Genomic DNA, 24,490 nt, shown 5'->3' on the forward strand with positions numbered 1-24,490 from the left:
AAGCATTACTTTAAGGTTAGAGAGACCTTTCCTAGCGTAAGCCTTGCTAGGGACTGCTTGCTGAATATTGCTTATTCATACTCATGGCTGGGAGCTTCCTAAATGCCTGCATGAGCAGCAGCAGACACACATGGCTCAATCGTCCTCCCCTGGCCCTCTCCAGCCCTAAATTGTTACCTGACTCCTGCAGGGGCATATGGTGCAGGCTGGCGTCCAAAATTAAGCCTTGGACTACCATAAATTTCCTCCTCCTCCATTCTTTCTACACCACTCACCTCGCTGTCTAATGTAACAGGCTGAGCAGGTATTGCATGGAAAAGCAATACAGATCAACGGATGTGTGGGAGAAGTCAAGGGTATCATGGGTGAGTGAAGGGATGGGAAAAGATCCCAATTTCTGAGTGAAAACCTGAGACACAGTACAGTAGAAGCAGCTATGTAGGTTGACAGTGGAACAACACAATATATAGCCATTTATGAACCTCTTGGACTGTGTCTTGCCCCAACCTCATGTGCTTTCTCACCCCTTTTAAGTTCATCTGCTGTAACAAAACTTTTAATTTACTACCTCTGTGATATCTCCTCTTGAGGAAAAATGACAACTCACCTGTTTTTCTAGCTCCATAATCATCTTCTCCTGTTGGTGAATCTGATGGTTCTTCATTTCCAGAACATGTTTTAAGCTCTTCAGATCTTTTTCTAAGTGCAGATATGGAGCTTGTTCAATCTAGGAAGTATACCAGTGATTTAGATATCTGTCAGTCATAAATGCATCTTCAACCATAAGATAAAGGTTCCTCAATGCACCCAGTGGTTTATGAGTCTTAGTGATGTGAAAACCACCTGGACCTGGGCCTCCACAGCCCATCTGAACCCTGATATTCTCTCCTATACCATCCCTTTGGTTGGACAGCCAATAGTACCTTTCTTTTGACCAGCCTTGTGACTAGAAGGATGGGATGCCAGGTTGTTCAGCAACCTCATTCTTACTCATAGCTTGGGAATTGCATGAGGTGTTTTATGACTGTGCAGGGATTTTGACTTGGGAAAAGTATAAACATGCAACTGAGGAAACTGGACAAGGGGGCTAGAGGTGAAAATGACAGTGTTCTGCCTTGCCTGCACCACTGCATCACAGTGCCTGTTGACAAAGATCAGATCTGGTGGGAAGAAGTTCCTCCTCTGCTCAAGAACTTCAGATGTAGGGGATACTAGGGTTCAGCTCATGGCCAAAAGGTGTGCTCTGAATTATACTGATAAAATATTGTCGCTGACTTAAGCTGTTCTGGATTTTTCCCAGTGTAACTCACTCCAGTGAACCGCCTGGTGGTACTTGGCATTAACATCACTGTGACACAGCAGAATTTGTCCTTTTATGTAAATTAAATACTGCAACAGAGGTGGAAAGGGACTGATGTTACCTGTTTCCCATGGCCAAGCCTGTTTCAGACATTTGCACTTGTTTCCTAAGGAGTTATCTCACCTAAAAACTCACTGAGCCCCTTGCTCATCCCACTATTTTCATTCTGTCCCCTTTGTCATGTTGATACAGCTGCCCATGGGGTTGTGCTGTGAACACACTGAAATGTCCCAAGTTAAAAGAAAACTCTTTTTGGATGGTCATTTCAGGATTATTTCATTTCAGATAAATAATTGCAGTGTGTGTTTACTTACACACTGTAAATAAATAGCATGGCCCCAATAGACAGCAGTTGAATAAATACTTCATATGACAGGGCTGTCCCCTGCAAGTCCAGAAGAAAATGGGGGAATACAGAGGATATCAAACAAGTTGGTTCAGAAGACACAAAAAAGGAAACCTAAATGTGAAAAGACAAAAAGTAAAGAGAGGAAGAAGGGAAAGAAGAATATACAGCAGTAAGGACATAGTAGATGGGGTTAATGAAACGTTTTGGAAACAGAGCTACAAATGCAGAGTGAAAGACTAAAAAAAAATATGTAAAATCAGAAAATGATGGACCTAGGCTAAGATTTTTGACTCTTTCTCAGAGCTCAAGATTTGGGGGTTTGGTTTGAACCTGCACCCCTGTTCCTGGAGAAAGGATTCCACTGCTATCCACTGGATCGTGTGATGAGTCATACTTAGAAACACATATCTTGATGACTGTATAGTTATAGTTGCCATCTACCTTCAGTTGTTCCTCGGTGTTTTTCTTCAGAGCCTCTTCAAAGCGGTCTGCTTTGGCCTTAAGAGATTGGCTCTGGAAGGTGAGAGTGTCTATCTGGTCCTGGAGGGGAAGACACACCAATGAACACACCAAACATGTTATGACCCCTCTTACATTCATACAAGTCAGTCTGCACTGTGAAACCACCAGGGGAGCTGAACAAGGCTTACAGACCCCTGCAAGGTGGTATTTTTTACATAAGGCCACTTGAACATACAGTGGGGTTTTTGATAAACCATTGCCTCAGGGAATCCTAAATCCCTGCAACACCTTCAGCTGGCTGACACTGGCTCGCACTAGTTCATGAAATGTTTCTGATGCTAAATGACCTCATCACCTTGGGCTAGATGAGAACAAGCATATCCTTCCATCAGAGAGCTGGCATTTAAATCACGGGCATGAGAGTATTTATGTGGTCCCTAGAGTCTGGATGAGGCAGTAGATACCCCATTCCTGCTTCTTTCACCTTTCTAGGCTTCTAACATGGTAACAAGCAATCATGAGTTAGTGGTGCGGACTTAAATGATCATCATTTCATCTCAGAGCTATACACAGGAATGTGTTATTTTAAGCAATCATATTTCTGTTACCATCAAAGACATTCCTGCTACCTCTCTATATACAACATCTGTAAAAGCTACAGTTGCTGTGAAAGTGGTATGCTCATCTTTCATATATGTAATTTCTTGGCTGTAACATTACATCAGTGCTTATTGCAAAACTGCTGACATGCCTCAAACTGTCACAGCTGCATGAGGAAGACAGTGACAGTTGCTGTGTGCAGCAGTATGTTCTAGTCAGGGATTTTAAAAACTGCAATTCATCTCTGCCTAAGAAATCAAACAGAGCTTGCATTATTTGCTGTTGCATCTTGTTCATGCAAGATTTCTGAACTTAGCATGAATCACAGAGGCATGTTTCTGCCCTTCACTCCTTGGTATTTCTTCATCTAGGGAGTGAGAACAGCATGAAGTTATTAGAAGGATTGAAAAAGCCAAGACAATCTTGAGCTTGGTGTTAAATAGTGGGATGTGGGAGATGTGATGTGCAGGGCTGACCCTAGCCGGCCATAGCCTGGCTGCACAGCAGGGCTCATCCTTCATCAGGGACCGCATTGCCCTCCGGTGTGAATGGAGATGTGTCTACACTGCGAGACTGGCTCCCCCTCATTCAGGCAGCAAGGAAGAGTTTAAAGCACAGGCACAGGGCCAGACAGAGAGACGTCAGCATTTCTGAACCCAGGGGGTGCCTGCTGGAGGGTACCATGTAGACAAGGTGATGCTCACAGCCATGACAGCTGCTGGAGCCCTTCCCACCATGCAGGCAAGAGCTCGACTTTGCTCCTTGTGCTGGGCCAGCAGCCAGCGGGGTCTCTTCTCTTTCAGATAGTATTTTGTTGAACCAACCAAGGGGGAGGAAGAAACCTGAGGGGGCACCTTTGCTGCTAAATCCTAGTTTGGACAGTCAGAGGACAAGAGGTACTGCAGCTGGTAAGAAGCAACAGCCTGGTGTGCTGACAGCTGGCAATGGGGCTGAGGTTGCCCTGACAATTGCTCCACGACATCATTACAGGGATGGGAAACAATGAAACTTCTAACCTGGAGTGACAGCCGCAGTTTTTCAAAATGGTCTTCTAATTGTGCCTTTTCCAGTTTGTGAGCAGTATTCAGTTCTGGGGAAGAATCACAGACATGACATTGCTAAACGAAGTCCAGCAAACCAGGGTTTGAGAGCACAGACATTGTGAGCCAAGTGCAATTTGGACTGCAGTTTTAAGGCATAGAAGTTGAGTAGGAAACTGGTAGTAATATACTCTGTGACCTTAGGTGAATTGTTTTGAGGATCTGTTTCTACGTGACCAGATTCTGATTTTTTGGAACTGCTCAGAATTCCCGACTCCAGGGGCTCTGATCTGGAAAGGGTCAGCTTGACAATGGGTCATTTACCAGTTCAGAGTGAGTATCCCCAAATCAAATATTTTCACATTATATATATTTAAAAGCTTGGGTTGCAATTTCTTTGGGGAGATAGAGCAGGAGGACCAGCAACTCAGATGCAAAAGTGCAAAAGACAGTGCTTCTCCAGGAGCTGTGGCAGATGACCCGTGAGGTTTATTCTGTTAGTGAGACTGACAAAGCTCAAAGAAAAAAAAGTCCTCTATTTATATTACATGATTAAAGATTTCACTACCAGAAAACTCACCCTGGACTTAATAATAACCAAAAGTTTAATAATGAAAGTGGAATAAAGTTTAATCTCTAAACCAATGGCATAGAACAGTCACTCAGTACAGTAGTAACACCTATTTTTTTTAGTATACAGACACTCTGTTTTTTGTGTCTTTACCCCAACCCCATGGGGTTCTGCCCTCTAACCGTTGCTCACTAGCCACAGTAACAGCTAATAAGACTAATGCTCCAGTGCCCTGTACAGCGCACTAGCCCGCAGCTGCTGCAGTGCCTTTTCCATACACAGGAGGGCATTTCATACCCGCACCAGTAGCAGGGAGCACAAACTTTGGCCACCAGGGCATTCATTAACCTACAACCAAGTTTTATCAATAGAAAATACCAACAAAAATGGACAGATAAGAATATTCTCAAGCAAGGACCAGCTTTTCTTAAAAAAAATTTATTTTCAAAACGGTATATGATGATTTAAAAATGGTATGCTAGGTACCATCTCTGCCTACAGGAGAGGGAAATAGACTGTTCTCACATTACGCTCTGGAGTATGACTCTAATTGACATAGTGCAGAGCTAAGCAATATGGCTCAGTTTGGGGGAAGCTGTGGGAAAACCTACTAGAGCTACTTAAAAATTAGACTCTCATGCTTATGTGTAAAAAAAAAAGAGAAATTGTACAGATAACTTAAATGTCAGCTAAAGCATGTACAAAGACATATATGTAACTACTAAACTGGTAGAGAAGAAACAGCTCTGTCTGCATCACCAAATCTTGTGGAAAAAACAACACAAAATAAAGATAACAGTGCTGAGGTACAGATTTGCACCAGTGTGTGGCTTTGGTCTGCTCTGTATGGCCAGACTTTTACTACTGAGAATTATGAGTCCTGTTTTAGAAGCATTGTAGGCATTTAAGCATATAAATTCAGAGATGCTGAATGACCTCGAGCCTCCTGAGCACCCAAGGATTCGGCCACAACAACCCCCAGCAGCACTACAGGCTTGGGGAGGAGTGGCTGGAGAGCTGCCAGTCAGAGAGGGACCTGGGGGTGTTGATTGACAGTCGGCTGAACATGAGCCAGCAGTGTGCCCAGGTGGCCAAGAAGGCCAATGGCATCCTGGCTTGTATCAGCAATAGCGTGGCCAGCAGGGACAGGGAAGTGATCTTACCCCTGTACTCGGCACTGGTGAGGCCGCACCTCGATTACTGTGTTCAGTTTTGGGCCCCTCACTACAAAAAGGACATTGAATTACTCGAGCGTGTCCAGAGAAGGGCAACGAAGCTGGTGAAGGGTCTGGAGCACATGTCGTACGAGGAGCGGCTGAGGGAACTGGGGTTGTTTAGTCTGGAGAAGAGGAGGCTGAGGGGAGACCTCATCGCCCTCTACAACTACCTGAAAGGAGGGTGCAGAGAGCTGGGGATGAGTCTCTTTAACCAGAGGGAATGGCCTCAAGTTGCGCCAGGGAAGGTTTAGACTAGATATTAGGAAGCATTTCTTTACAGAACGGGTTGTTGGGCATTGGAATGGGCTGCCCAGGGAGGTGGTGGAGTCCCCATCCCTGGGGGGTGTTTAAGAGTCGGGTTGACATAGCGCTGAGGGATATGGTGTAGTTGGGAACTGTCAGTGTTAGGTTAATGGTTGGACTAGATGTTCTTCAAGGTCTTTTCCAACCTTGATGATTCTGTGATTCTGTGATTAGGCTCTTGAGAAAAGTCGGTGTGTGAAGTGAGGTGGAATTTGGACTCTTTGTTCAGCGACCCATGAAGAAACACTTATCTTTGGCCCAAAGATGCCTCATATAGGCTCAGGTCCAAGTTAGATGCTGTACACACTGCACACAGCTCTCCCTCACCCGTAGCAGCAACCTGGTGGTCCACCCCACATGAAAGCACTAGACCAACACAAATTTTCTGTATCATCTGCTCTGGAGGAAGAAAATCCAGGCTTATAATATCTCACTACAGTGCTAATTCCTGGTCTGTAATAGCTCTGTGGCCATTGGGTTGGTTTTTGCTTACCTTGAATCTTGCAGTCATTCTCATCCTGCAGTTCTGTAATGGCGATTATGTGGTTATTTTCCAACTGTAACATTGCAGCTTCGTGTACAGATGTGATATTTTCCTCCTGCTCCAACGACAATGAATGGAGACATGGACACATGATTAGATATGTTGTGTCACACTGACAAGCCACTGCTAGAGAACTCTGGTGAGCTGGAAGCAGTAAAGGGATCTACTGAGCATGACACTTCCAGCACCTGAGTCAGTTTTATTCATTATGAAACAGGCATGTTGATGCCTTGAGTGGTAGTGGGTAGTCACTACTCATAGTATTTTTGCTCTTTTAACTTAATGGTGATAAAAGAAAGCAAAAGGCCCAAAACCCCTTAAGCAAAGAAGCCATTTATGAAATGTTCAGAAATTTAAACATTCCATTAATCTAAATTATATTAATGACCTGACTCCCTCTGATAAACATGCACAGTTCTGAGCCATCCTGGTTTTTGTCTTCGTTGCACTTTGCTGCAGTGATTTTTATTGTCCGATCTTGAATTAGCTTCCATGGAAAGTGCCTATGTATTATTCACAGTTGTAAAATATTTATTTCTAGAGAAACATTGAAATTATCAGTGGATATGTAAAATAAATTGCAATCTATCACACTTTTACTTGAAAAAGAGTATTCTACAAAGTCATCAATACCCAAATTCCTATGTCCTCTTGAATTATGTATTTTGAGTCCATGTCCAATAAACTGATGAAAGATAGGACAGCACCTTTTTCAGTGCAGACACATGAGTTTTCAGGATGGTGTGGAAGTAAGCAAGATGACAGTGAAGGCACAAAACTTTTCCTGATCTCATACTGAGACCAGAAAGAGGCTGCAAACTGCCCAGCAAACTGCACTCCACACCACACTGCACAGAGCCATCACGGGAGCAGGGGATGAGGTTGGGAGAGGGCTGTGGGCAGCCTGTGTTCCTGTGCACAGGCTGATGGATCTGGGACTCCTTCAGTACATTGTTTGTAACTAGACTTGGCTAAAAGCAAAGTGAGATCCCTAATGATGGTGTTTTGATATGCATCATTAAAGAAGGTACAGTGAGAAGTGGTGATCATTGTTGAGTCAGTGGTCCAGAGCAGTTTCTGAATGCAATGCATTTATTTGCTTTTCTGGGTTTTATAATCACAGTGATCTTATTCCCTACATTTGACACATTATCTGTGATATCTGACAATGCAGAGGATCAAACTATTTTACTTTTACAATGAAACAGCTGTTCATTGCAAAGTGACTTGACTTTAAACAGCTTTTTTGCTCACTGTTATGTTAAATAATGGTAGAAAGTTACTGCAGCTGAGCATGTCTTGACTGGAATAAATGTTATTTCACTGCATTTAACTGTCAAACATATGTGTAGATTACCCAACAGAAGCAAAATTTCCAACCATATTGGAGAAAGCATGCTCTGAGAATGAAAGATAGGCATTTAACATGGATTTTAAAATTATCGAAACTCATTTTCATAATAATGTGGGGGACAACTCAGTGGTGAAGAACTGTTTGCAAAACAATGGGGACTCAGCCTGCTGTTATATTGCATGAAAGATCAGGGAAAGGGGGGCTAGATGATGCAATGGGTTATTAATGGGATAGAGACTATCCCTTGACTTTTCCCAGAGCACGATGTCCTTGTATACGATGTCTGCGTGCTGATACCTCATGAGCATTGTCATGTTCTTTACCTTGCCCTTGCGTGTCTTTATTCATACTCTAATTGCTTCTCAGCTGAGCAGCGCTTCATAGGAATGATTATGCTCAACTCCAACGCCTTCAGAAGGTGAAGGGGTCTCCTTTAGCTGCCACCATCCTTGGCAGGTTATTTATCTATAAAGCCAATTAAATATGCTCCAAATGGTCTGCAGGGATTTTTCTGTCTTCCGTGTGTTTCATATCCACATCCCAAATGACTCTTTTTAATCTTCCAGCGTGACCTTCTGTCTGCAGTTTTTCATAGCCAGTAGTCTACTTGGCACTGGGAAGCAGATCTCTTGGATGCTAATTCCAGCTTTGCCACTAACTTACTCTATAGGCTTGATCAACTCACTTAACCCATGTCATGGTTATTTCTGGCTATAAAAAGAAGCTCAGGTGGGATTTCTAAGGCTTAATAAAGTATAATCAAGAGGAGGCTCTAGTGGGAGAAGTTCAGTAAGTTCATGGACAAAACAGCTTGAGCTGGGCAGCTCAAGCAAGAAACACTGGCAAGCCAGGATTGCAGCCTTTACTTTGCAATTTTGCCCTTAGCTGCAAAAAGATATGAGAAATATTTGGATGCATTGGCACATATGACTGGTTTGTGAAGAGTTTGGCTCTCACACTCTGCTATGCTGAAAGAGCTGTCTCACCTCCTCAGAGACAGCTGAGCCTCCAAACCAGACAACTGTGTATCCAAAGAAACAACAGCTATCTGATACTAGACTAAACAGTGACTACAGCAAGACAGTGTGGAAAACTAAGTTGTGACTGATAACCATGAAAGTGGGATGACTAACATCCAATTTAGATGTGTGGATACAGAAATACATGCAGATCCATGGTTAAAAGGATTTTGCTATTGTTATTGCCTTAGTGAATGCGAGCTCAAATTCCCCCATGCAGATGGACAACTCAAGGACAAGGCTTTTCTCATGTCCAGTGTAAGAGCTCTTTAGCTCATGGGTTAGGTGCCTCTGCTCTAACGCCAGTTGGGACCAGAGCCAGCACAGCAGCATTAGAGTTGAACAACTCCAGTTCCTCAAGCAGGCTTGCTCATTTTGGCATGCTCTGAGCCAGTCACTTCACCTCTTACTCCAAGCAGGGGAAGGAAGAACCAGAGGATTACAAGCCCTTTGGGTCAGCAGCTGTTAGGGAGCCTTATTCCTCATGCACCTTGGTTCCTAGACTAACAAAGTTCTCCTTTTCCTTGGTCAAGAAACACTGCTGGTGACCTGGCCTGTCAGCCTCCTCTGATCCAAGAGCACTCGACACAGTATGGGTGTATGGTGGAGTAGGAATTCAAAGGGAAAACCTGCTAAAACTCATCATGAGATGCTAACAGAACCACGGATTGAAAAGATGGTCTTAAACTCTGGGATCGTAGAATCATAGAATTGTTTAGGTTGGAAAAGACCCTTAACATCATTGCGGCCAACCATTAACTTAACACTGCCAAGTCTACCACTAAACCATGTCCCTAAGCACCATGTCTACACATCTTTTAAATACTTCTGGGATGGTGACTCAACCACTTCCCTGGTCAGCCTGTTCCAACGCTTGACAACCCTTTCAGTGAAGAAATTTTCCTAATATCCAATCTAAACCTCCCCTGGTGCAACTTGAGGCCATTTCCTCTCAGCCTATCACTTGTTACCTGGGAAAAGAGATGGACACCGTAGTATCAGGGTATTGATACTACTATCTGATACTAGGGTCACCGCAGCACTTTCAAAGCAGTGGAGAGAAATGTTTGTTATCTTCAGTAATTCAGGGAACAAAGAGCTCTGGAGAAAACCAAAGGGCTGGAGGGAAGAGAACTATTTGCCCCACAAAGGGAAAGATGTGTTTCCATTGCTTCTGTGCGGTGATGAATAGAATCACAATAGATGAGAACATGAGAAAAGTAAGTGTACTTCTAGTCGAGTCCTATATCACCCTTTGTTGCACTGATCAGCTTGAGGGGAAAAAAACCACTATCTGTTCTTGTGGTCCTGGGAGCCTACAGAAACACTTCAAAGAGTAGCAGAGATAAGCCATAAACTATCATCTCAGCAAAAAATTAACTCATGGAACAAATTCCTTCACAAATGCTAATGCCTGGTGATCAAGGAGAGGCAAGGCTTGCAGCTAGAGCTAACATCTTCTACTAAGCAAACTGACACACTGACACAGTGAAAGGAAAGGTTTTTGGGAACACCACCCCTCCTTCATATCAGAAAGCAAGTCAGAAAATTTAAGGAGCATTGCAAGAAAACCATCTTGCATAAACTGAAATGAGAACCAGAAGACATGGCTCAGCACAGCTTCTAAGCATTTACAGAGAAAGATTTTGAAAAATCTGGTTTAGAACACAAAAACCTACTTGACAGCACCTTCTAATGCACCTTTGAAAATCAATGCGCTAACAGAAAATGTAGTTTCTCTGGGACAAAACAGCCCAGTCACATAAAGCCTCTGTGTGGCATGTTAGAAGCCTGCAAATCAGTAACAACTAGCAGTCACAGCAATTAAAATAGGTAAAATCTAGCGAGAGTGTTTCAACACTCCTCCCCCTGCCAAAGAATCAAACCAAAATGCACAGTGGTATCCAAGGGCATCAGACAGTCTCGGGCACAGGCTGGGATGCCGTGTGTCTGTCCGGCATGGCTGTCTGACCCACGTGCAGTGAGGACCATGCTGCACCCAGCTCCAGCATACCATTGGTGTTACACAATAAATCTAACACTGGGCAGCTATGACATGAGTGACATAAAATTGTCACTATCTCGGTTTGTATTTGCACTCTCATCCCAGGAGTGTTTTACAGTACATCAAGTACAGGCAGTAAATGGCATAATTTCCCTTTTTACAAATAGTTGACCTTAAAGACAGTGGTCTTTGCTGTGTTGTGTTGGTGCTCTCTTTCCTCTCCCATGAGCTCAGTGCAGGCTAGCCCCTTTCCTGGGCTTCTGGAGGTGCTTCAGCTATGGCTGCACAGTGCTGCACCAGCCTTTACCTATTAAATGCTCTAAATCACCTCGGGCACAGGCTCTGCTGATGGGACTAGTTTGCTTCTGAGCCCACAGCTAGTGCTGTCATCATTCTTGGGAACCACGTGAGGCATGTTTGTGATCTGTGCCCCACTGCAGTGCCTGCTGTCAGCCCGCTCGCCAGGCAGGAGCAGCAGGGAGCAGCAGTACTGGAGCCTCGGTCACAGGCTCGTGCTTCAGGCAGCAGCCTCAAAAAGCATGCTGGAGATACTCTGAGATACAGAGCATGCAGACATAAAACCCTCTCCTTGACCTTTGGTCACATCCATCCATCTCACAGACCACATCTGCACTGCACTGTGGCTGCCAATTTACATTGCCTCAGAGAGTGAAAAATTTACTCTCCCCCACCTCCAGCTGCCCTGGGCATTGGCAAAATCTCCGTGTTGGAGAGAATGATGCTGGCAAACAGGGGGTCTGTTGTCTGGGCTCACATTTCGCAGACGACTGGCCCTTGCGCTGCATCAGATACCTGGGTGGCATACCCATGGCAGCGGGGCTGCGGCATGTCAATGCCTGATGGCACAGATTGCAGAACGCACCTGAGTGTGGCAGATACTCATGTGAGAAAAGCCCTTAGGAACTGTGGTGCTAGGCAATGGGTATGAGTTGTAGCTGGAAAAATCAGAACTGCATCTGCTGCTCACTGAATGCAAAATGACAAAAGGCCAGGTAAAGGCATTATTGCAATAATCCAGAGCAGGATGTTCTGCCACCATGTGAGAGGTACCTATAGGCGAACTACAGTGTTTATTCACTCCTGCTGTTACAAGTAAGACTAAAGTAGCTGCATGCGAAAGTATTCCTACCTACATATAGAAAGCAAAGCAGAGAGAAACACTTGGGATGTAAAATCTAAGAGATTAGACTGAACGGTGGAGCAGAAATCAGGGAACCCAGAGTGTATCACCTGCTTGATGTTTAGGCTACATGTTGCACGGGCCCTATCGCTTCACTGTATCACCCTTTTACTAGCATTGCAAATAACGATGGGCAAGGCTCTGCTGGCCTTACCTGGGTTGAGCAGATTCTTGTTCAACCCTTGCTTTCATATAAATTGACAACAATAGGTGGGTTGGGGAGCAAGTATACATGGGGAGTAGAGCTAGTCTTAATATTTGTTTAATAAAACATCTGGAAGCATGTGAAGACAAGACATGGCAATGTAATGTACTACTGTGTAGAAATACCAATAGGGATAATAGGGAGGAAAACCAGAAAAGATAGTCAGGAATATATTTTTTCTGGTCCTCAGTTTGTTACCAGTGACTTCATGTTGGAGTGTTCAACATATTTCATTACCTGAACCCACTCAGTACTGGTATGGTCTACTCTTCAAAGGGGAGAGGCAGAGACTGACCTGTTCCTGATGCTGCAGTTTGACTTGCTCTAGGTGCAGCCTGTGTTGCTCCTCCAGGCTCTCCCTCTTGGTGTGGTACTCCTCCTGCAACCTCTGCTCCAGCGCCTGCAGCTCCTCCTGCTGCTGTCTGTGACGCTGCTTCACCTCTTCCTCAAAGCGCCTCTCCAGCTTTTCCTTCTCATTCTGTAGTTTCTTCCATTTTGCTGTGTTGAGGGCTGTGGAGACAAAACCACACAGTCAGGCTCTGAACTACTTAGGAACAAACGGTGGCATCGGATCTGTTTATATAGCACTGAACACAGTGGTTTTCACCGACTCTGGGGCTCCCATGAATCTCAGCCATCAACAAGCTCTTGCTGTCTTCTGTCCCTCTGTCCTGCTCTCACACACACACATGCATTTTTTTAAATAGAGGCACTAGCACAGTATGCAAAAGCCCATGCAAAACTGGGATCTGATTAATATAATAAAAATAATAGTAATAAATAATAATAACAACAGCAACAACAATAATAGCAGGGAACTCCATGGACCTGCAGGGTGACTGGATGTCCCCTCCTGGCCAGCACAAATCGAGGCTTTGGGACTGTTACTTTGCCTTAGATATAAGAAACAACATGTGAGACATCACTTGACACAAAGCCTTTCAACTAGGATACAAGATTTTTCTTACCTCCTTCTCTCAAGCCACTGTCTTGGCTAAGTCCCCACTTCCAGTGATTTGCCAGAAAGGCAGAAGCTGCCTGGGCCCCCAAGGCACATTCTGTACACATGTTATGCAGGGGTGTGATTGACCACTTGACCAGGAGAAGGAGATGCATCTCATACATCCTATTTTCTAGCTGTTAGAAGCTGCTCACCCGATAAACCTGTCTTTTGCACCAGCTCTACTGAGGACCTCTTGAATGCATTAATGCACATTTGCTTAAAATTTTTTTATATTCAAACCAATATCCTGTGCTTCATGAAGTAAGAGTGCAAATGAAAGGCTGGTACTGAAGGCAAGCAGAAAACAAGAAATTTTTACTCTTGTGAACTAACCCAGTGACCACGTCTCCAAATTCACAACCATGTCTACAACTAGATCCAGGAGGTGCAACTCCAGCAGTTCCATCAAGTCAAGCATATTGAGTCTATTTCCCCATTTGGTTCCTCACCTATATTGCTCCCTGGGTCCCAGGACAGCAGTCACAAACACTGTGTCCTCAGCCTTTTACTTTGCTAAAGAATGGTTTCAACCAATCCAGATATTGAAGATCCCATGCTAGTTGACAAGGTCAGCCAGACTACATCTAGAGAGCAAGTTTGCTCACTTGCAAAAATCTAACAGGTAAGAAGTGATTAAAATCATCATGACCATAACATTCAGAACAACATTAGAGAAGAAGGGATGTGTTTTTAATGGCACTGCTAGACTTTCTTTCTTATTTAGACTCATAGCTGGTTTAGAAAAATGATCACCTTTTGAAGATACTATCTGTATTAGCCACTCATCCTTCCTTTGCCTTTCAAAATGCAAGGGCCATGCACAGACCTGTATGGTAAATCAATGAACTGGAAGCAGCTGTCTCCCTGGGTAGACAACTTCTGAATGTTTCAAAAACATTTATCTTATGACCGTATATTTGCTCAATATCTGTGTTTTCCTGTCTCTTTCTACTGTGGTATCAGATCATGCTCATTTTTTTTTGCGATAGAAACAATTTGTCAAAGTTACCTACTGCTGTGACCACAGCTCCTGTTAGGTGAACCCATGAAAGGTAGTTTGGGCAGTAAGCTAACTGTCCCCTTCCCCACATAGCTATTTTTCACCCTGTTTAGAGCTCTGCTTCCACACTTACTGGACACCAATATCCAGACTCGCTTATTATGTCCAGACAGATATCGCTACTGGGGTCCTGTTCTGATCCTGATGTTTTCTGGAGCACTAAGAGGGATTCTGTGTCCCTTTCAAGCTCTCTGCTCCTTACAGAAAGAAATAAAATGAGCCTGAACCAGTGAGATTAGTACCACAGCAGTGGCACATAGAAATCTTTCCCACCTACCTCATACTCAAAATGGAACAGCGCAATTTATATGGTCATTAGCTGAAATGTCTTGTCTCCTGGTGGTTTGGATTATAACTCTAAACCCTCTCTCTTGCTTTTTGATTTTTTAATTTTTTCAGCATGCAAAGCAATCCCAGAGCTGGAGGACAAGAGGTAATGCTTGCAGCTCTGCATTCAGTAGAATTCAAACTTACTCAAGCTTTAAATTGGAGCTGTAATGAACACCATCTCTCTCCAGCCTCTCTAATGAGATTACTCAGCACACAGGGAGGGCTGGGCAATGAAATGACATGTTCTAACCAAAAGAAAGTCCATCTGAAACACTTTCTGTAACCTGAAGCTCGAAGGTACTTGCATCTTGCAGATCAAACCCTGATGCAGGTGCAAAATGGAGGGAAGAGGAAAGCAGGGAAAGAGTGTCTGCATGGCACGTTCCCCACATATCTAAAAATGCTATTGCAGAAAATGATGCCATTGCCCAGGAAATTTGCCCTATACTGAATATCTCTAATAAGAAGGAGTAATCCCTACCACAGTCTCTCAGACCAAGACAAATGAAGCCAAGGACTGAGTGGGGAGGAAAGACTGAATCAGCTATTGGCTGCTATCAAGAAGAGTTACATCCTGGTTTTCTTCTTCCTTCTCTTCAATTTCAAGAGTATTTCAATTCCTGCTTACAGGCTGGAAAGGACTTTGACATAACATGGCACTTCCCAGGATGACAGCATGCTGGGTTAAACGAAAGCAGCTGCCATTGCTTCCCTATTCCTCGAGCACTGAGTGGCTTTTACAGCACGCAACAGAGGAGTAAAACCCATTTCAGGCTGGGCTGGGAGGGTGAGGGAAAGGGAGTTGTCACTAATGGACTGATCCTCCCACACAAACCCAGCCTGAGCCGCAGCCCAGCCTGCCCAGCCCTGGCACTTTGCATTTGGGATGTAACTCCCGTGGGAAGCAGGGAGCTGGCATCATGTGGCCTTGCACAGGGACCATCTGCTTGTGACATGAGAAATGGGCTCTTCACCATGCAGACTCTGTTCTTCGTCCTGACCCTTGGCCTGATTCACAGACAAATCACAGCCACTCACTCAGGTTAAGGGTCCTCTGACTGGGAGGCATATCCAGAAGGAGGTGGCACACAGGCTTTGGCTTTCAAACTCTCGTGAACACAGACAATACAAATTTTAAACTTGACATCTGATCGTCTTCCATTCATCTAGATTTTTATGCATCTCTGTATGTCCTCTCAACTGACTTCACATGTCATTTGTCTGACAGCAAAGGAGCAGGTAATTCTGACATTTAATTTCCATTAGTTTGAAGGGAAACAGCTGGTGTTCAAAACCTCTTTATTCCAGGAATCTCAGTGTTGCAGCTGAAAACTGCTTATATTTATAACTTATAAAGATGGGTGTCTTGTGTGTAGAATGACTAGCCTTGGCATTTCTAGAAAAATACATGAGCAAATCTTAATGTGCAAAATAAGAAGTCCCTCAGCATTTACAAAGACCGTATTCCTCCTCAGGGCTGGAAAGGGAGGAGTGCTTTCCTATTTCATTGCATGCTGGTTTCAGAAGAGGTGCGATACTTCACAGCAGTGCTGGGGGTAAAGGTGGACAGTGTTATCCGAATTTAAATATTTTGCCTGGCTCCAGAAGGGTGCAGGTCTCCTTAGGCTGTTTTATACATCACTGCTATTGCTTCAGCACTGTTATTTTATTTACCAAAAGAGATTCCCTTAAAAACATATTCTGACTTTTCTGAACAGTGGATTATATCTTGCTATTACATTGCTTTGTATAGCAGAATCCTGCAGAATCTGTTGAAGTTAACAAAGACTGTGTGCTCTCCAAACCAAGCACATTCAGCACCTAAATCATAATTCTGAATTAGAGCTATTGCCTAAACAACTAAATGTTGGACACACTGCCTGTATCAACCCTGGCTAATCCAGCCTTGTTTTACTGATTCATCCAGGCATTTGCATCAGTGAGTCTGACATGGTGAATTTACACATGAGAAATCAGGAATTTCTGACCAACATCCATGCTGTTTAATTGGACTGATTATTTTTAAAGAAATGAAAGACCACTTATCAAAGTGTCTGAGACAAGTCAGAACTACAACTTGGCTGAAGTCAAAATAACATGCTCTGTAGGTTTTTCCTAAATTTCTTCATAGAATCACCTATGATTGCTGTTGTCAAACAAATGATTGTTTCATTCTTTATTTGCAGAATATGTACAATAATGTACAACATAGAGATTCATCTGACAGTGAGATCAAAATAACCCTTCTATAGCGCAGATGGGCTGCATGTCTCCAGTAGCACCCAATGCTCCAACTTGCACTGCTTTAGAGACAGCAAAGAATTGCGTTGACAAGAACCACTTTCATGCAGACGGCATTAGCCATTTCACCCTGTCCACAGATTTAAAACACAAAATTTAATTATATAATTTTTCTTCCAAAGGAAAACAGACTGTCCAGCAATTTTTGACTTACACTAAAACCATAAACATTCACCTTCCCTATGTATGGATACATACCAGGATTTGTACTGCTGATGAATCAGCATCCTGCTGGAGTGCAATACCTGCACACGTTCATCTTTTTGTCCATCCCTTCTGGGAGTCCTACCTAGGCATGATGCATCTCAGGGTTGCACGGAGAGGATTACGTCCAACAAGCAGGACAGATCACCAGCCACCCCTGTCACTCCTAAATAGCCTCTGCTCAGCATCTCCCTGTCTCTCAGAGTGGTGGCTTGCTCAGAAAGAGGTGGCCTGTGATAGGTCCTCTCCAGTACACGTGCCACAGGACCACTGCGGAAAGGACTATCTCACACCATCTTTCCCTTCTCTGAGAAATACATGTTTATGGCTAATCTCCCTTCTGAAGCAGTACAGCTCAGCTGAGACCTCAGACTGCTTTTCTGGAGTATTTGGGGTTCTTACCAAAACTGTCTCCATGTACTCCATCAGGACTCAGTTTAGTGCAGAGAAGGTGTCTATTGCTGCATGCACAAGAGCAATGGCAAGGGCAGGCAGTGCAGTGATCTCCTGTTACTGAACATGCTGCTCTGTGAGCCCCAAACAGGCACTCAGTTACATCTCCAGCAAAACCACCAGTGATTTGTATTCACTTCAGCTGTACGAACATGGTGTAAATGGAAGCAGAGCTCTTTATCTCCAGCACTGTACCTCTCTTTCCTTCCCATGTCACTGCCACTTGCTAAAGCACTCATGAAAATGAGCAAACCCAACCCACTGGAAAGAGGTAGGACTTTCAAATGAGAAGTGGGTGGGTATCCAATGGAGAGCTTCAGATGTGTCCTGCCTAAAGAATGCACCAGTGTCAACAGCTCCTCTGTGAGAGCTGTGGAGGTGCCAAGGATGGATGAAGGCAGGCGTCAGGAATAACTGGAAATGCTGTTTTGCTACTGCTGCAGTAGCCTTTGGCCATGGGGACAATAAAGCTCTCTATGAAACGATGATCAGCCAAAAAATTTCAGAGGAGCATAGCAGTGAGTACAAGCTGTTGGGCATCAGAAAAGGGCTGTGCTTGGTTTTTCTGCAGGGGGTTGTCATAGGCAAGGTGAAGACAAGCACAGGGGGGACCTGCAGTTCTGCCCACCTCACAGGGGTTTGGCCTGAGCGCCCTTTGCAAACTAAGTCATTCTCCTGCCACATTGCACAATCTGTGCTTAATGTATGACCCAGCAACTGGGCCCCCACATGCAGGGAAAACTGAGAGGTCCCCCCTGTTCACAGATCCAGTCATCAGTGGTTCCAGCACCTTTTGGTACTCAGGGTGTCCCCTGCTCCAATGGTCCTGCCTCCAGGTGTCCTTCCTCCTCTCCATTTGCCCTGGGGTAGATGAACACATCCGTTCTGGGGAGATTTAAGCCCAAAAGAACTCAGCCTGTTGGCTGAAGCCAGCACAAAAGCCCATCTTCTCTCTCAAGAGTTGCAATGTCTTTACACCCTCCCTGTCTCTCCTGTCTAGAGCAGAAACCAACCAGGAAAAGCGGTGCATGCAGATACACAGAGAATACACAGACCAACTGGACGTGTTGCTTTTGTTGTCTTTCAACCGGGAAGAGACTTTAGAGATATTAATAAGGAAGTTCTGAGCTTGGGTGTCCTTCAATTTGTAGCTGAACTGCAAAACATGCAAACATACATAAGTAAGGGATGCATTCCCAGTCACTGTGCACCACAACGGTCCCAGGTTCCCAGTTCTCATTATGCTATGCTTTCTTCCTGTAAGTGGTGGTACATACTTTGAGAATGGAAGCTATGGATTTATGAAGAACAATTTGTCTAGTAAAGATGATGCACAACTAGCTCCAGTGTGTGTGGTGATGGACCCATCTCCACAAAGAGGTAAAATCACGGTTGCCTGCAAAGCCACAAAACCCCTTGCCACTGGGCTTCAGAAGATGTTTCATCACATGTATGCAGGTTCCCCAGGATCAGGTCACAGGGAATAACTGCTTTTGTGTAAAGTGAGAAAATCACTTTGTTGTTACTTTGCTTGTACTACTTACCAACTTCATCCCTGATATTTGCAAGCTCGACTCCTAACTCCTTTATTTTCACAAGGGCATTTTCATTCTGTTTAAGGAAAAAGAGAGAAAAATATGTATAGTCCCCAAGTTTATCCCAGATAAGCACTTTCACAAGTTCATTTAGTAAAGCAGATCAGATTGATTCCTCAGATCTCTTTTTTTTTTTTTTTTTAAGGGGGGGGGGGCATGGATTATAATGAACTCATTCAGTTTTTAAATCAAGTTTAGGAGCCACAACTCACTCGCTACAGATACCTCACATCTCTATGAATACACGTACACACACTCATGTGCACAGGACAGCACAGAATACTCTACTTACTTCTATGAGTCTAAAAAGACATTTGTATTTTTCTATAATTTGATGTTCAATCTGTGTACCATTTACAGCTGGACTGCATGTACAAGATGATTTTATTCATTCTGTTAAAACACTCTTATCTATTTATGCCTTCATTTAACCACTTTTAAACATAGTGATATGCTCACACAGTCAAATTTGCAGAGCAGATTACTGTACTTACACCATTCTAGGTACGGTGGGCAAACGCATACAGATACCACTAATGGCCTGATGTTCAGGCCTATTTCCACATTTATTTCTGGTATTTTATTGTCTGTAAAGAACAAGAGCTCCTTTCCTTCACCCGTCTCAAAAGAAATAGAAAGACATGCTGGAGGGAAGGGATGTCATTCAGAGAGACCTTGACAGGCTTGAGAGGTGGGCCTGTGTGAACTTCATGAATTTCAACAAGGCCAAGTGCAAGGTCCTGCACATGGGTTGAGGCAATCCCAAGCACAAATGCAGGCTGGGTGATGAGCGGATTGAGAGCAGCCCTGCAGAGAAGGATTTGGGGGCATCAGTGGATTGAAAACTGAATATGAACCAGCAATGTGCACTCACAGCCCAGGAAGCCAACCACATCCTGGGCTGCACCAAGAGGAGTGTGGTTAGCAGCTCAAGGGAGGTGATTCTCCCCCTCTACTCTGCTCTTGTGAGATCCCACCTGCAGTACTGTGTCCAGCTCTGGGGCCCCCAGCATAAGAAGGACATGGACCTGTTGGAGCGGGTCCAGAGGAGGGCCCCGAAGATGATCAGGGGGCTGGAGCACCTCCCCTGTGAGGACAGGCTGAGAGAGTTGGGGTTGTTCAGCCTGGAGAAAAGAAGGTTCTGGTGAGACCTTATAGCAGCCTTCCAGTACTTAAAGGGGGCCTACAGGAAAGATGGGGAGGGACTCTTTATAGGGACTGTAGTGATAGGAAAAGGGGTAACAGTTTTAAACTGAAAAAGGGTCAATTTAGATTAGATATTAAGAAGAAATTCTTCACTGTGAGGGTGGTGAGGCACTGGAACAGGTTGCCCAGAGAAGTTGTGGATGCCTCCTCCCTGGAAGTGTTCAAGGCCAGGTTGGACAGGGCTTTGAGCAACCTGGTCTAGTGGAAGGTGTCCCTGCCCATGGCAGGGGGGGTTGAAACTAGATGATCTTGAAAGTCCCTTCCAACCCAAACCATTCTATGATTCTGTGATTCTGTGAAGTCTGAATACTTACGGAATTAAAAAAGATGAGCTGGCCAAAGGAAAATTAAAACATATTTAGAATAACAATGCTAAAGTGCTATTACTAAAATGCAAGGAGTTTGACAGCAAATGTCTCATGAGTGCTGTGCACACTGACAAAGAAAAGCCTCAGAAAAATGTCTTGGAGTTTGGTTTAGTACAATAAATCCCAGAATAATGGTTTAAACATAAGAGCACTTTAAATTGAAATGTATCCTGAATCACATTAGGAAGAAGACAAAGCAATGTATCCTGCTGGGAAGATCACTAATGATTACAAAAACTAGATCAGGCTACTATAAATATGTCCCAGGTTAGAAAAGGCCCAGAATCTGTAAAGGACACTACAGAAAAATGATATTCAAGAGAAAAGGCAGTGTAGTAGCAAATGGAATTAAAAGGAGTCCTAGAAAGTAAATCTTTCAGTAATAAGCAAGCAAGGCTAATAAAAATCTAGGTCACAGAAAGGACTAGTCCAGCATCAGGATACACAGCAGAGAGGATAGCAAATTAGTTTTGTCTTACTAAAATGAAAGTGGAAAAAAAAATATTTCATAGCTTGATGTTTCTGTTTATTTTTCCTGCATCTAATTCTTAACACTGTTAAGAGAAATAACACAACATCTTTATTTTTGGTAATACCAGGAAATTGGAATCTGGCATTTAAATTAATACTTTACACATTGCCCTTTTGGGATGATTTCTACTGGATCCAAGGGACACAGTTTCCCGAAAGTTTTGCTGTAAACAGAATGATTAACTGAGCTGATCTGAGAGCTTTGGGTGCCTGAGGAGACCCAGGTGATGTGGGCATCTTTCTTACTCAGTTATGGGAAGAAGCCAGGCACGCAAAGCAAACAGCCAGCACCATACACTGCTGAGTAATGCACAGGGGGTTGTGTGCCAGCACTGCAGAGTCCCCAGTCCTGACTGACTGCATTAGGCTCAGAATAAAATGGAGTGGGTTGTTTTGTTTTGTGTTTTTTTTTTTTTTTTTAATTAGTAAAAAACCTAGCAAAAAATAAAAAGGCCTGGATAAATATAGCCTGGTATGTTACAAAAAACATAGCCCTTCACACAGATTCTCAAACCAGCAGTCTTACAGAGATAAGGTTTCCTCTTTTGGAGAATATCACTGCATCTGCCCATACCGTCTGTTTAACTCACTGGAGTCATTTTAAGAAGTGTTCTTGACAGATTGCCAGGACTGGTGCCCTTGAAGGCATGTGCACAGGGATATACTGGATACAGGACTTGCAGATGGGAAGCACCCACTCAAATTACCAGCTCCCACTATCTGAAACAAAAGCCATTTAAAGCAAGGGAGCTCTGTACAAATCATTGCCAGCACCTACAGATAAGCAGAACTCAGTGGGATTGTTACTATTCTACTCACATGAAGAAAATGAAAAGCAAGTAAAAAAATGACATCCTAGGGAAAAAAAAAAAGTTGTTAAAATTTTGATCACCCATAAGAAATATTACAGACTCCTTTTTTTATGTTATGTTTTATCTTAGATAAGGTTTGTCCTACCCTTGAGGAGACTTGGTGGTGAGACCTTCTCCAAAAGAGTGGAGAATTGACAAGGTGCCAGCTTACAAATGCTATCCCATAACTCAAGCTTCAGCATGGACACCACCCCACCAGGACAGCAGGCCTCCCAGCTACCTCCCACCATGCTGGGGCCGTGGTTTCCAGAGCAGCCTCTGGAGCTATCATCTCGAGCAGCTGATGCTGGCACAGCTCAGGTGCCTTTGCTGTCATTACAGCTCAGGTGCCTTTGCTGTCATTTGCCTGCTCTGTCAATACTTCTTGCATTGTTGGAATGGGCAGCCCAGGGAGGTGGTGGAGTCCCCATCCCTGGAGGCGTTCAAGAGGCGGGTTGACATAGCACTTAGGGATATGGTGTAGTTGGGAACTGTCAGTGTTAGGTTAATGGTTGGACTGGATGATCTTCAAGGTCCCTTCCAACCTAGATGATTCTGTGATTCTGTGATTCTGATTCTGTATTTTATTTCGGTTAGAGCTTTCTGACTGCACTTTGGGACCTCATATTTATGTTACCTGGGAAGTCAGATGTGCAAGGGTTGCCCTCAGTGACAAGGTCTCTAGTAGTCCCTCTTTCTCAGAGGGTTCATTTAGAGAGCAACAGCACATGAGTCCTTATCCTCCTCTTCTGCAAGAAGGGCAAGGTGTAGTTTTGGCTAATCATCTTATCAGCCTCATGGTCTCCTGGATGTGAACTTCAAATCCCTGACATTTTCTGTTACTGTAATCTGTTTTGCCAGTGTAACATGATAGGCTTGGACTGCACATGTATCCACGACCAGTGTAAATGAAAAAGTCCCTCCTTGTTATCATCAATGTGGCTCTGCAGATAATCAGCACTTCGGTGTCAGTGCAGTCACAGAACTGGGAATGCCAGCACTTAGGAAACCAAAAGTTACAGTAGAGAAAAACTAGATCTGATGTGAGAATGCAAACCTGTCAGGTCCAATGCTGAGATTCATATAGGTCTAATGTCAAAACATCAAAGCAATTAGAAAATTCACAAGCATGCGAGGAAAAATCTGCCAAAACAAATGTGTAAGAAACCAAATTAATGGGATATCCCACTGAATTAATCATTCTTCATTAATATTTATCCCAACAAAGTATTTGAAAGAGAAGACAGGGTAAGCAGGAACCTTTGCTGCCCTCCCGAGAGTTTTGTATCTAACAGGCTCAGCTCATCAAGGGATCTTTGTAGGTGTCCTTTACTAGGCCACTGGTTAGAGTCAAGCCATTGAGGGTGAGTGGCCAAGGGCCAAATCCAACCTAGGTTTAAAAAAGGCTCAGCCACCATACTAGTGATACAGCTGTTTGCAGTGGGTGAAAATGTCAGAGATGCTGTAAGGAAATTGTGCAAATATTCAGCATTTCATTGTGGCAGTTAAATGGCAAGGGAGAAAAAAATTGCTTCAATGTGATTTGGGATTATTTTTTTCTGGCCAAAATGTGAAACCAAAACAGTGGGTTTTGTATAAATTGAAATGTTGCATTTAGTTTTCAGGTACTTTTAATGAATGATGGATTTCATTATTGCTTGGAAAACCTATGAGAAAGGTCTTCCGTTGGCCACATCCCAAGAAATGACTCTGATACTGAAGTAATTTTCATAAAATGAAACTACACTCATGATGGAGATGAAGGAAACCTTCTTCCTCATACCTGTACTCTACAACACAACAGTTAAGTCTCGTGTCTGGAATATGTCCCATCTCCTCAGACAGAAAGAAAATTAGAATAGAACAGGTAGAAGGATATGTTTGCTCTTGGTTTAAACCATTGCTGTGTTGATTGGAAGACACAGTAGCAAATTTTTCTTATTATCAGCTTTATAACATACAGACCTCCCAATATTTCTCCTGTGAAAGGCTCAATGTTGAACTGCATTTCAGAAACTGATAATTTTCAGTCACTGAAAATGGCACCTATGTATTCTCCATTCAACTCAAAACTCCCTGAGGATAGACTGAGGTATGACTTATATTGGTGCAACATCCAGGCAGCTCCATAAAAACTGGCAGGTAGTCAAGCAGGTAGGCAGAGAGGTAGGAAGGAAGGAGGGATTCATCCAGTTGAATATCAGTTGCCAAAGCTTAGCAGTGTAGTTCAGAAAAAATCTGCAAGATTTAGGTATGACTCTGTGTGAGGTCCTGGAAAAGTAACTTGATAAAGGATGCCTGAGAATGGGCAAGATGCTGGCGTTGTCCAAACAGATAAAGAAAGGAAGTAGAGATGAA

General features: G+C 43.7%; 1 protein-coding gene across 7 annotated transcripts in view; it reads right to left on the reverse strand.

Annotated features, from left to right (window-relative positions):
- The window catches only part of MTUS2 (microtubule associated scaffold protein 2), a 317,585-nt gene that overhangs the window by 13,475 nt on the left and 279,620 nt on the right, over positions 1 to 24,490 (reverse strand). For all 7 annotated transcript variants that reach the window (XM_074815895.1, XM_074815897.1, XM_074815894.1 and 4 more), the window contains 6 exons: positions 19,126 to 19,192; positions 12,526 to 12,740; positions 6,396 to 6,501; positions 3,788 to 3,861; positions 2,151 to 2,249; positions 608 to 727 (listed from right to left, as the gene is read on the reverse strand). In XM_074815895.1, coding sequence (XP_074671996.1) covers positions 608 to 727; positions 2,151 to 2,249; positions 3,788 to 3,861; positions 6,396 to 6,501; positions 12,526 to 12,740; positions 19,126 to 19,192 — 681 coding nt within the window. The remainder of the gene's footprint in view (positions 1 to 607; positions 728 to 2,150; positions 2,250 to 3,787; positions 3,862 to 6,395; positions 6,502 to 12,525; positions 12,741 to 19,125; positions 19,193 to 24,490) is intronic.

The sequence above is a fragment of the Strix aluco genome, chromosome 2, assembly GCF_031877795.1.
Source record: "Strix aluco isolate bStrAlu1 chromosome 2, bStrAlu1.hap1, whole genome shotgun sequence".
NCBI classification, from domain to species: domain Eukaryota; kingdom Metazoa; phylum Chordata; class Aves; order Strigiformes; family Strigidae; genus Strix; species Strix aluco.